This window comes from Pocillopora damicornis, chromosome 4 (assembly GCF_964200805.1).
Source record: "Pocillopora damicornis chromosome 4, jaPocDami1.2, whole genome shotgun sequence".
Classification (NCBI taxonomy): domain Eukaryota; kingdom Metazoa; phylum Cnidaria; class Anthozoa; order Scleractinia; family Pocilloporidae; genus Pocillopora; species Pocillopora damicornis.
This window is the reverse complement of record NC_142673.1, coordinates 16,413,438-16,427,164: the sequence shown is the minus strand read 5'-3', so window position 1 is coordinate 16,427,164 and position 13,727 is coordinate 16,413,438. Positions and strand designations below refer to the sequence as shown.

Genomic DNA, 13,727 nt, shown 5'->3' with positions numbered 1-13,727 from the left:
TGTGTTGCCACGCACATCAAATGTTAATTTTTTTATTATTAACTCAGCGGGAAAACTCCCGTGGGTAGTGATGATCTGTCACTTACATCTGACGGATACTTCAGCATCCGTTTAGAAGAGCTTTTACTTCATAAAAAGGTAAAATTATTGAGGCAAATGAACGATTTATATCAATGATGTGGATAGATCCTCGAGGCTAAGTTCTTATCCCTGAGTTTGTTAACTTTTGGTGAGCCCGTTTCATTTTCTTTTTGGAGGATGGAGAGCGGCTGTATACGAGCGAGCAAAGGTGTTTTTGCTTTGCGGGAGTTACCAATTCAAAAAGAGTCATATGAAGTACGGTTTCATCTTCTCCATCAACGATGAATTAATTCAAGTCCAGGAAACCGCACATTTCCATCTAGACTGAAGGTTCAAGCTTTTTTTAAAAAAGAGCATCATAACAATATTTTCCTGATGATTGGAGAATTTTCTGTGGGCTTGCTCGCCGGGACAGGTACAAGTCGATCAATTATACGTTGGGAATTAATTAGAACCTAGGATCAATTAGCCTCTGATACTCGCTGGTCTTCATAAAAAAGTCATCCGCATTATCATATCATGGTCAAGGCTTGTCTAACTCTCAGCAAACCGGAAGAAAATTTTTGCACTTATAGAAATCATATTGTCACAATGTTTTATTTGGGGATATAATGTTTCTATTACACGTAATCTAAGTATTGAAATATTACGTCTTCATTGGCCAATGATGAGGGAGACCGGATCCTACTCGGTTTCTCTAGCCTGCAGGCTCTCCACTTCCAGCATCCTCGCACTCGACATTGTTCGGCCAATCACAGACAAGTATAGCAGGATTGAACTTAAGTCCCGCAGGACATGACATTTCATGTGTGGTACCAGCCATGTCACACATTATGAAACCAAAGCAGTTATTAGGATCAGCGTGCACCCCAGCTGCATGGCTTTGACAAAAATCTGGAAAAGAAATAAGGCAGATTGAATAAGAGAATTCTTCCGCCAGAAGTTAGACCAAGGTGTAAAATAAGACATCCAGGTGAGTTTAGTGATGTTTTTTTTTTTAACGGCGGAATGTAAGGAATAGCTAAATAAGATACATTTTCCCGACTTTGATGAAGAGGACTTGGCCACCGGAAGGCGATGTAAAGAAATTCTCTGAAAGTCAATGATTGTGTTTGAGATTAACAATGAGGCCGCCTTTATCTTCGATGACGGCAAATAATGCGGTTTTAATCATATGTCCACACATGTAAAGAGATACGTCACGTAATTTTGAAGAACTTTTATTATCCCAGCAATAAATCTTCAGTAAATAATCATGCACCTCAAAGAAGAGAAACACTAAAGAGGGACACGATAATGTAAATTACTAAACATGAAAAAATTATGGTCGAAGTCTTCAAGGTAGACAAACCGTGACGAATTTCCTTTTAACGGGTCCCCAATTCTTTTTTTTTTTCACTTCTCCTCTGATGCTTCTGAGGTCTAATTTTGGCCCCGATGACACATTGCACCAGAGCCAGTTCGACTGTTCGACTGTTCGACTGTTCGGCCTTTTTGGCAAAGTACAGAACGTTTGCAGTATTTATATCACCGAAGGCTTTTCTTACCTGAAGCTCTTTTCTCCAACACTCTTGACAATACACCTGTGCATAAGTAAACATACAGTCATTCAAGGCAATAGTATTTTTTTCATTTGATGCGTTCTAACTCTCCGAGGCAGAAAACAGTTTCACTCTAAGTCGTGAAGATGCATGAGAGTGATTATTGCAGTACTGAACTTTGCTCAAGCATGCGCAGAAGTGAGAATAAAGCCTGAAAGACTCCATCTAAGTCATGTAACAATGCCAATTCATTCATATATTGCCTTTGTGAGTATAATTCCCAAACAATAAGAGGGTGAGTTTATATTCGAACTTACAGACTAAAAGGAATGAATTCCTGACGAATACTTAAAATAAAGAAGAAGTAAACTCATTCGTTCGCATATAAAGCAAGATACAACTCCTTCGAGCTGCTCCGAGCTCCTTCAAGCTCCCTCGAACTATGGCTAAGCACATATAGAAATTAACTTAACAGTTATTCACGGTCGTATTGTTGTAAACCGTTTGGCAAAGATATAATTTAGCAGAATCAGATGACATCGACGGTATAAAAAAGTTGCCTGCGTTCGCCTAAAAAGTGGTAAGATAGGCTAAAGAGACTGATGAATCGTCTCAATGAATATGGTGCTGAATGGTTCCCGATTTTGACCATATTTGTTTCAAAGAAACAGAGAAGAACAAAGATTTGTAAAACATAAATTAGACCGCGGTTTGCCGGTAACACTGCCGCTTTCTGAGTATGTGTACGTCTAGATTAATTCTAGATGCACTCTGATTTTTAGTCTTTCTGGAGCTGATTCCTGTACAGTAAGCTTTGAATATTAGTCTTAGGTTACAAAACAACATTATTTCACTGTGTCTACAAACCCGAACATAGCAGAAGAAGCAGTAAAATGTTTCCCCACAGTATCCACGGACTCTTCACAATCATCTTTGTTGTGAGGAATGTTACTCTGGGTACTACTATTTACTACCTTTTCCCAATTCCCTCCTGTTTAATGAAATCCTTCCCCATACATGCTCCTTATATTACAACTCCAGTTCAAGAACTGCCAGATGCAATAACATCTGGAACGCCTGAATAAGCTGATGTGACAGAGTGTCCCGTTTTCGTGACAACTTTAATCTGTTCAATTAAATCTCACACGAAAATGTTTTATGTAGACCAGATGTCCAAATAAAATAGGAGAATCCTTATAATTTCTGATTTCAATAGTTCGTTATTGCTGGCATTTAGCAAGGGTATATATCCTCTTGTATATAGTTTAATGGTGTCTTAAAAGTGGCTGATATATGGTTTCCGTTTAATGAAGCTATATCTGGGTGTAGCATTAATTCACGACCCTGATGGAAGACTGCGAAGCTTACCATAGTTAGCTAGAGTGGTCATTATATTGGCTAATCCCGTGTCCGGCCAGCGGTCATCATATTAGTACCTAGGCGGCCGCATATCAAATATAGGCTTTGATCATTATTCACGTGTGATGTGATTTAGTTTTAGAGTTCTTTGCTTCGGAATAAAACGTGTGCGTGTCTTACAATCTACGCCTCATGTTCTTAAACAAGAACTACAACAAGAGGGAATGGGATAAATCTGTCCAAAGGGAGTGGTCATAATTTTTCGCCTAGGGAAGTGGGGGGGGAAGGGTCAGAGGATTTTTGTGTCGCAATGAAAGTTAACTGATCACTGTTCCCTCCTAAGGCTCTGTATTATTCTCATGATACCCACTCATTGGCATTCAAATGACTATTGCCCGCCTCCCCTTCCACTCTTCTGGTGACAACAACTGATCCTCTTATGCCCCCCCCTCCCCTGAATACCATGTAATCCCCTCCGAAATCCTCTGACACCTTGGCGATAAATAAAGACAGGTCACTGAGTGGACCGAGCTGCCAAATAATTTAAGTTGCCTTTTGGTAACTTGAGCGAAAACCGGATCGCAGAAAAAGTGCAAACGCTAATTATGAGCAACAAATAATTAGATATTTAGCACAGACGCCCTGCTCAGCAGGGAGGAAGTGAGTGTATGCAATGATTCCTGTGAGTCAGGGGGATCGAAAGGCTAAATGTTTGTAAGTACGAGGGGGTCTTACCGGATATCTGGTCGACCCTTGTATCATACCTGAAGGTAGATTATATGCCCGATTTCTTCTTACCACACATCTCTTAGAGTAAGATAGTTATTATGATAGACTCGACAAAAATTCCCAATAGCATTTTCGATCGTGAAATGATCATGAAGTTGATAGGGAGTTTTGAAAGGTGGAATCTGTAATACAATTGCGAGTTGAAGTAGAATGTAGGATAAGCGAGAAGTAGAGAATCCAAGACGAAAACAACGCTTTCAGGATTTCCTTCCAGTGAAATATTTAGTTCACCAACAAAATTATGAGAAGAGTTTCGTGAAATGACGCCCTGAGCAAAAACAAGATTCGACCTATTAGCGGTCTCACACTTTTCTATGAAGAAAAGCACCGTACCGTGCCATGAAAATTGTTCCAACTTTGTTGCTAATTGAGAGTACAGAGAAGCTTCAGGAGTTATAAATATTTATGATATTATGCTGGAAACTGGAATTCAAATGTCTTGCCCGTAGTCGAACTTGTCCTGAACTACTCCGTTCGACGTTGGATAGTCCAGTCCAATTTTTGACGGTCTATTCAGTTCTTCTGGTCGAGATTGAGTCCGTAAGTTCAAAGAATCAGCTGGTCAGCGGGTATATTTTTCAATATGGCGGCGTTTGCTGATCTGAACGTTCCCTTCCTCGATGATCCACGTGCAACTGAAAAACTCGTCGCTAAAGCTGTTAAGCTCGGTTACGAGACTATTGCAATCTCCAAAACCTATATATTCCAGAATGAGGTAGATAAAGGGAAGAAAAAGGGAAAGAGAAAGGTAAAAGACCATGTTGCTGTGACACCAATAGATTGGGATGCTCTTCCTTCCATTCAAGACATGAGAAAAAGAAACCCCAAGTTGAAGTTTTATTCGCGGATAACTGTACCACTAGAGGATCAAAGCCAAGTTGCAATAATTTCAAGCGAAGTTGTGCAGTCTTTTGATATTTTAGCCGTTCAGCCAACAACTGATAAACTTTATCAACAAGCTTGCAAGACGCTAGAAATTGACATTATTTCCTTTGATATGACGAGGAGGCTACCCTTTCACTTAAGGTTCCCAGCAATTCATGCAGCCGCTGAGCGTGGAGTACATTTTGAGATTATTTATTCGACTGCGTTGCGGAGTCCGTCGGAAAGAACAACAGTGTTGTCTATCGCTATGGACCTCGCAATTTTCACCAAGGGAAAAAACATCATCATAACAAGTGGAGCAGAGGACGTGCTTGATTTTCGTGGACCTTATGATATCGTCAATCTAGGAATGCTCTTTAAATTAAAGGAAGAACAATCAAAATCTGCAGTGACAAAAAACTGTAGAGCTGTTTTGTTTCATTCTGAGGCAAGAAAAGGCACAGAAAAGTCTATAATTTCAGGGAAGTTGTTAAATTTCCAAACTGATGAGAATGAAAGGAATTTAAACGGTACCTTTGGCAATGAAGATGAGGAAAGTAAAGATGCTGTCAACAAGAACAGTGTAACTGAAACTAATGGGAATGAAGATGGTGAGCCAGAGGAAAAGAGAGCAAAAATTCCATAGGTATTTTATTTAAAACAGTTTTAACACCAGAGTTGTGGTATCTTTATCAACTAAGTGTTCTTTAATTTTGCCAATGATATCCAGTAGATATTAATTAATGATCACTCTGAGAAAGAGTTATTCCACTTTGTCTATTAATAATAATGATTTGTGATGTATCTTGCACATTGCAGCTACTCATACCTTCAGTGGATTTTTATATAGATAAGACAAGCACTAGGTTTAGCAGCCCCTATGCTTCACCATTAACCCTTTAACACCCAGATCAAATTTGTAATTCTCCTTACAGTCAACCATACAATTCTTATAATGTTAGTACAGAGAATTTAGTATTGGATCCAGTAATTATCCCCAAATTGATATTTTTCTTTATTCTCATCACCTTTCTGGTTGATATTGTATGGATATTGTAAGGAGAAATTCTGTCCTGGTCACTTATGGGAGTTAAAGGGTTAAACAACTTACCAGTAACAAGATAATAACTTGCAAGAGAAGGTCTTAAAAATTCAAAAAGCTTCATAGTCAATACAATGTGCTACTAGTTTCAACAGCATGTAATAACGGCATTAACAACCTATAGGATGAGACAAAAATGAATTATGGGATTAATTTTTGATAACACAAATGTCATTTTGAATTCATCACTAACCTGGTGCAGGTTAAGGTGATTGGTTTTGTTAAGTTTTTGTGGGGGTTGAGAGGAGCAGTTGTAACATCTTCTGTTTTATTTTTTAATTAACAAGTTGTCAGAAGTCACAAAGTATGTCAGCTAATTACAAGAGTTTTGATGCAGTTTGGGAGTGGGCAATTCCAAGTGACACTGGAATTGCCAACTGTCCATCTTGTCCGCTCAGGTACCCAATCAAAAGTCAGGTTTCTCTATGTTTCACTTACCAGCAGAGTCAGCCAAAGAAGGAAACTCATTATATCATCAGTTGTATTTATAACAGATTATCAACTTTCAAGTTTCCATTTAATATCTACCATAATGCCAAGGAATATCCATTTATATATTTTCATTTTCATTCCATTTTTGCTGCTCTCTCCCCCACCTTTTGATGACTGCAACCAATTTGAAAATGTTTGTTTGGCTTCTATTTATAGTTAATCATGTAAGACTATCACCTAGTCTTTCATTGTCTCTAGGGATGTCATGCAGTGAATTTTTTTTGTAAGTGGCTCTAGGCAATGTTGCCTTGCAAGCATTCAAACCACTTCTATTTCCCAATGTTAGCCAAGCACAGTTGAGGTTCCACTTTTCAAGGACCCTCTCATTACAATTGTATCACAAGTGCCCAAATTTGCAAAAAGAGTTTAATGTGTATGTTGTGGTTCAATTTTATCCTTGGTTCAAATTTTATTTTCCTTTGTTTCAAACTCATTATCATATATTACAATAGCCAAAAACACAAAAGAAAATAAAATTTGATAAAATTGAACTAGAACATATACATACTGAACATTATAAATACAAGACATAAAATTACTTTTCCATAACTTGAACACAAATAAAGCTACTATTCACTATATGAAAAGATTATTTTAACAGAGTGTGGTTCACATAAATGGATGCTGAAGACAACTATTGTCTCTGACATTTATTAACAAATGAAATAGCAAATAGTTAATCACTTTTAGATGTGAATAACTCATTTTTGTCATATGGTATATCAACAAATTCTTAGCATTTCATGGTAAGTGATAACTGAAAGTTCCTTTGCAAGACTTACATTGATGTGAATTTTTTTGTGTTGAGTAATATTGGTCTCTGGCATAACTATTTGGTAGGAAAGAGCTAAGTGGTAAATCTGTCTTTCTCAACCCTTGAACCCCAAGATCTCATTAGTAAATCTCCTTACTGTTTGCCAAACAGTTCTTGCAATGTTAGTTTGGAGAATTTGGGATTGGATCAACTTATAATGCCCTTACTGATATTTTTCTTCATTCTTGTCACTTATATGCTTGATATTGTATTGATATTGTAAGAACAAATTCTGTCTTGGGCACTCATGGGAGTTAAGGGGTTAAACTTCTACTGTATTTGACACCATGTTCAATATGCTTATTACATACATGGCTACAACACAAGATATGCAGCTAAAAATAATTTTTACAAGCCTAAAGTGTGAACTAATGTGGGTAAACAATCAATTTCTTACATGGTAATTGATATTTAGAATGATCTTCCACCATCTTTAAAAGACTTAAGTGTAATTTCATTTCTATAGCAAGTCAAACATTATGTAGTGTCACAACAAGAAGAAATTTAGCTGCCTTCCCCTACAATTAGAAAAGTTAAACCAACTTTTCCTTTGTTGTATAAATTCAAATTTTGTTTATTTATATATTTATTTTGTCTGTGTTTTGGTTCTTTGTTTTTTTTCTTTACTAACTTGCTACCACCTGCAACTTGAAATGTATGGGGAGCTGATTTTTCAAATAAACCTCTGGTTTATTTAGCTCTCTGATTCACTGTGTAACATTACCAATAAAAACATTTCTAATCACTCAACAATGTTGTAAAATAGAGTAATTATAATAAATTAGTGTCATTGGTTTATGTGAATTACATGTTTTATTGTTGTCTTGTAGTTGTCTTCTCTATGAACTTTTGGTTCATTGGAAATAGATTCCAAGAGAAACCATTGCTTTTCCTGGGCAAACATAAGACAATAAGCATAGTGGGGACTGGGATCTGGGTCTTTAACAAGATACTGATGTACATGTAGGAGCCACAAGGTTAAAGTGCCCCTCATACTGTTGTTATTTCTAAATGGTATATCGGCCTTTTTACAAGATATCCTCCATTTAGATTGAATTAAGATAAGTCTTAACCCTTTAAGTCCCACTAGTGACCTAGACAGAATTTCTCCTCACATTATCAGTATGATATCAAGCAGACAAGTAATGAGAATCAAGAAAAATATCAATAAGGGGATTCTTGGTCGAAACTAACATCACATAAATTATATGGCAGATGGTGAGGAGAATTACTTTTGAAATCTTGAGAGTCAAAGGTTTAATGTAGTACCCTGACTTTCTAGATATGGTAAAGAGTTTGCGATTCTGCTTACGTAAAATGACAGCTATCAGCCACTTGAAATTTCAGCCTTCTAGCCATGAGTTCATTAGAATAACAAAACAGAAGTAAGATCAACCTCTCTTTGGATTTCTTCTTTGTAAATTCTCAGAGGTACACTATCGGTTTTTCTTGTTGCTTTTTGTGAAAGGAGGCTAGCTGGCCCTTAGCTGTTCTCGTGCACCGTAAAAGTCTTAAAAATTGTTTTCGAAAACGAGTACTAGTGAAGCTGTACACAACTGGATTGATGCAAGAATTGAACATGGCTAATAAAATGGTGACTCTATGTAGACGACTGTATAATTCCTGGTTTGGAAGGGCGTGGGTCACAGTGTACATCACTAGGACTGGTACCCAACATATGGCGTAGATGATGCTAACAGAGATGACTACTAAGGTTGCCCTTTTTCTTTGCAAAATAACCATCTTCTGCAAAAGAGAGAGATAAAAACACTAGTAGTGGCTGTGCTATTTAAAAATTTTCTGTATTTACACCTCTTCCCCGCTTGTCAAATTTTTTTTGGACGTCTTGGCCCCATACCCTCGAGCTGCTCATCTTTATTCTGCCAGCATAAAAAAGATCCGGAAAGGCGTGGTACTCAGGCAACATTTTTTCTCTGTTATGCACTTGTGGCAATATCTTATTGTATTTGACGAACAAGCTAAAAACCTGCAATCGTTGTAAATCTATCAACACTAAAAGTATAGTTTTGATTTTGTTTCTCTTTCCGACGGAGATTCACAAGTGCCCCTTGGAGCTCCTCCGCCACGCTCTTATTCATGGGTGGGATAATCTGTCAGCCTTCATTTGTTTGTCTTTGGAAGACGACTAGCTAAAACTAAAACTAGAATGCAAGTTTTCATAAGCACTTACAGTAGCCGCAGATTTAACCCCAGGAGTTTTATCAAACCAAAGGTGGCAAACAACTTTTGAGTACCAATAACTCATTGCAGTGATGGGCAATGTTCCAGCAACTACGTCCCACCCTAAACTGTAAGCTATTGGCGATACGGGGCCAGGCCAATACTCTCCACAGGCTCCTGATTCCTCTTGATAGGTCACGGTCACAAGAAGAGGAATATTCCAAAGGAAGCCCGCCAACCAGCAACCTGGGATGATGAATTTAAGTTTCCAGTTTGTAATTTCTCCACGGCCGGAAAGGGGCAGCACAACCGCTTGATATCTTAGAGAAATTGTGAAGAACGAGACAATAAAGATGAGTTGATCCGATACATTGCGGAACAGGTGAACTGTCCGTGAGGGACTGATGAACTAGTGATGTCATTTCGGCCACAAAAAAAGTGGAAAGGTAACCCTAGATACCAAGGCACAGTTGTATTAAGGGTGGATAACCCTATCCAACGGATAAATCGCTATCCAGCGGATAAGTGATAGCAAAACGTACTGCGCTATCTACCGGATTTGTCCAGTGGATAGCGTTATCCGACCTTCGAACAACCGGGACCGGAACTGTTGGGTGGTGTCACATATTAGTTAAGTAGGCCGGGAAATTAGCAAAGAAGATGTAAGTAGGAAGGAGGAAGGTATCCAATCGAGAGGATGGCTGCGTGTGTAGGCATTAGGTAGGGCAATAGGTAGATAGTTAGGTAGGTACGGTGAGTGTCTAAGATGGGTGGCAAAAGTAGTTGACGTGCCTTAATTCCCTTGATTGGTGGAGAAACCCCCCATTCAACATGATAAACAGAGATATTGTGATTAATCTCTTTTAAGTTACTTGAAAGTCCCGCTTTCCCTCCAAACAAGTTGCAAGAAATTAGAGACCATTTTGTTAACCTCAGGCAACACTGAAATGAAGGAGAGGAGTGGGGGAGATAAACTGGAGTTATAGAAAGAGCTCAAGGTGTAGTAGAGCGTGTCATAACTTTTGTCACTCATCGTAGGTTGGATGGTCGAAAGATTGGTGGGTAGGTAGATAAGTGGGTCAGTAGTTTGGTAAGTAAGTTAGTAACTGGTTGGTAGGTAGAGATGTCGGGTGCGTTAGGTCGGTGGGCAGCCGATAGGTAGCTGGAGCATGCTGAATATTTGGGGGATGCTTCGGATGAAACACTTCTCACCTTTCATACGAGATGGCAACTAAGTTGCATATTGATACAAGTGCTGCTGTCCATATCATAGGCCCCCCTGTGATGAACTTACACAATAAAGCCCCTGTGCTTCCAGTTGGGTGTTGATAAAAGGGTCCAAGAACGAACTATAATGCCGTGAAAATGGCCACTGTCACATCTGCAACGGCCAAGTTTAGCAACAGGCGATTCATTGGTGTTTTCATGGACTTGTTTAAGAGTATTACGAGGATAACCATTGTGTTGCCAACAAGGTCCATCAGAACCATGACTGAGAAAGCTGCAACAAGACCAACGTCCCTCATTGGTGATAGATGAAAATCTGAAAGATTATAAATGAAGTTTATGCTATGTTGTACATCTAGTTAGTTTATTTTTGATAAGAATTTTCTTTCTATTTTTTTAAGGGTTTCAGTTATCTGGCTCAGCGCGCACAGGAATAGTAGGTAGGAAATTCTCGAAAAAAGAGACTTTTCACCCATACACGAGGCAATTTTAGTCTGTATCCATTCAAATTTAAATTTACGCGTTCACTCAGCCTGAAAAATGTAGGTTGCTGATTACTTTTTATCGTGTGTCTTTTCAGAAATAATAATCGCAAAAGACGTCAAACTGCGCTGAAAATGTTAAAGACGCAATTACTTTAGGCTCGTGTGTCTTTTTGTTTTTTGATGTCTTTAATCGAATTGTTATCAGACGACCATTTAAACTATAGAACCGGCAAAGGCATTTTGACCTCAGTTTTCATGCTTTCCAGCTTCATTGGCTATATAACTATAGCTCGTATTTGAATTTCTTTTGAGGATTTCCTCACAGATAAATATTTGGTCGAAGTCAAATTTATTTATAGCAATTCAGGGTTACCTTCAGTACTACATCAAAAACACAACTTTGACCTTCTGTAAAGGTTCAAAGCGGCGAATTTCATTCAGATTTCCTCATCAAAAGATTATGAACCAGCAACGATATATCTCCTTCTTCAGATTATAATTGTTATGTTCAATCAAATTAAAATTTAGGCCGACGGTTATCAATTTAGTTTGACTGAACTGATTCACACACCTTTCATAAATCCAGCTAAACAATTTTTTAATGTATCTTGAGGATGGCGTGAGAACATAACGCAAGCTTACAAGCGTTACTGACGATTCCGCGTGTGATCTTCATGTTAAGATAGGCTGATCCGATCCGAATTTTAACTGCTGTTTAGAAGCGATTCAGACGCTGTAACACCTCACATGAACGTAATGAATTTACTGAAATCGATGTGTATTATTTGAAGTCACACGTCTGAACTGTGTCTTGTCAAACAGTATTCATTTACGACGCGATAAACTTTGGTTGCCCTCTACAAAGTTTGGACATAAAAGTGTTACCAACTAATATTCCTATATCTTCAGAGTTGAGAGATTCCCTTTATAAGCAATAGTTTGAGGGGAAATGATATCGATTCTACTTTTGGAAGGAAACATTTCCATGCATTATATTCATACTTTATATGCTAGATATTCACAGACAAAATACGAAGAGAAACCTCAGTGCTCTCCCTCTAGCTAGGGTATAAAAAGAGAACTAAATGCTCTTTCTATTCTTTCATTTTAGCCGTGATGATAATCTTCTGTACCAGTGTTCGTGCTGTATTCACTTACCGTGTTTCAAGATGAAATCTATTGCAACTCAAGGTTTTGCTGTGTCCTTCCTCTTTCTTCAAACCAACTTTGTTTATTCTGTATAAATTAATTTAATACAAAGCTATTGATATGAAGATTTTCCTCGGCTGTCAGCAATCATCAATAATCAGGAAACACATTCATTAATTTTTTGTTAATTCATTCTGACAAACTCAGTGGGATGGACGAGTAATCTGCCGTGTGTATGATTTATTTACAAGTAAAAGCTAAATATTGATAGAGTTTTGATCAGTAGTGATGTGATCGACCAATTATCTGTCACTAGAAGACCCTATAGGAAAGTGTAAAATTGCCACGTTTTCCGGCTTCATTCCTAGGTGTCGTATCTGTTTTTAAGAAAGAAACCTCATCATATTGCATTGTTTGTGTTATTTCGGATATGTGCTTTGCTCTGCGAGTCGAATTTATAGTCGAAGCTCTCGTGTTAAAACTTATCTTTCTCGGCAGATGTACCATGTAAGACACGGCTTGAGTCAGAACGAAGCGAGATTGCAATCACTTCTTTATCACAAGCTACTTTAAATACTCTTCAGTTTTTTTTTTAAACCATGTCATCTTGTCAATTTTATTTTTAAAGTGGTTCGTTCCATCGGCCGATTGGTCATTGCTAAACGTTGTAAATTATGTCCGAAATCAGTCTGTGGCAGAAATTACATTCCGATTAACGTAGGAGGGAAAAAGCTACTGTAAAAAGAGATGAAGAAGTGACATTTTATTTTTAAGTGTCGCTATCAAAACGTCCATTTCTTTGTTTAACTCGCGCGGCCATCGCTGATACTGACTGAATAATGTGCTTCCAGCATGTTTTTCAAATTTATAAATTTTCAATATAAAATAACTATGGCGCAAAATTTTGGATAATTTTTTAGCAGAAAAATTACCGAAATTCACCTCAAAATCGACAACAAAGAGTGTTTTTTCTGAAAGGAGATTTTCACAAGAGTTTTACATTTATTATGGAGTTAATTACGTTTTACGACTCTGTGTGACAAATTTAATTTTCCCAGTTGCGTTTTAAACAAATGTATTCAAAGCTGTATAAACAGCTTAGACAAACTATTGACATCTTGCTTTGATTCCATATTCGTAAATGTGTCCCGTAGCGCGTAGATATTTTTCTCAGGTTATTGCTCTGAGAGGGTAGACCGATTGTCACAAGACAATCCAGAACCGGTCACCAAGCGGAAAGCCGTTTTTTAAAAGTTACTTTGTATTAGCTAATTATTTAATGACCTAGGACTGCGTAAATCCCAGTGGTTTTTGATCGTTGCATATAGTTTGTGAACCAAATTAAACCAGTGAGTGGTTGAAACTAAAAAGAGCTCGTGGAATTGCAGTTACCTTTCCTCGAAGGAAAATAAGGCAATCGTTTACATCTGCTAAATTTGTTTGTATCGTCGCATCCTTACGAGCGTTTCCTGTTTTTCGAGTAGATAAAATCAGCACATTTTGTCAAGGGTAGCTACGGAAATTTTTTTAATTGTAGTGCACTAGAGAATGAAAGACTCGCTCTCTGAATAACGCATGATTTCTAATAAATAGGAATTTCGTCAGCATCTTAACCATTACAAGTTTACAAATTGAGAAAAAAA

At 37.8% G+C, this 13,727-nt stretch overlaps 3 protein-coding genes across 3 annotated transcripts; 1 reads left to right on the top strand and 2 right to left on the bottom strand.

Annotated features, from left to right (window-relative positions):
• Positions 1–662: 662 nt before the first annotated feature.
• On the bottom strand, positions 663–2,676 carry LOC113684166 (chondroitin proteoglycan-2). The gene is made up of 3 exons (XM_027201504.2): positions 2,490–2,676; positions 1,629–1,664; positions 663–975 (listed from the first exon to the last, which is right to left on the bottom strand). Exons 1-3 carry the CDS (start codon positions 2,551–2,553, stop codon positions 779–781), a joined length of 297 nt encoding a protein of 98 aa, XP_027057305.2. The 5' UTR covers positions 2,554–2,676; the 3' UTR covers positions 663–778.
• Positions 2,677–4,330: 1,654 nt separating this feature from the next.
• LOC149047017 (ribonuclease P protein subunit p30-like) lies at positions 4,331–7,846 on the top strand. The gene has a single exon (XM_089203332.1). It carries the CDS (start codon positions 4,354–4,356, stop codon positions 5,278–5,280), a length of 927 nt encoding a protein of 308 aa, XP_089059458.1. The 5' UTR covers positions 4,331–4,353; the 3' UTR covers positions 5,281–7,846.
• LOC113684167 (pyroglutamylated RF-amide peptide receptor) lies at positions 7,712–12,217 on the bottom strand. The gene is made up of 4 exons (XM_027201505.2): positions 12,094–12,217; positions 10,436–10,766; positions 9,234–9,543; positions 7,712–8,788 (listed from the first exon to the last, which is right to left on the bottom strand). Exons 2-4 carry the CDS (start codon positions 10,492–10,494, stop codon positions 8,468–8,470), a joined length of 690 nt encoding a protein of 229 aa, XP_027057306.2. The 5' UTR covers positions 10,495–10,766; positions 12,094–12,217; the 3' UTR covers positions 7,712–8,467.
• Between the last annotated feature and the right edge of the window lie 1,510 nt (positions 12,218–13,727).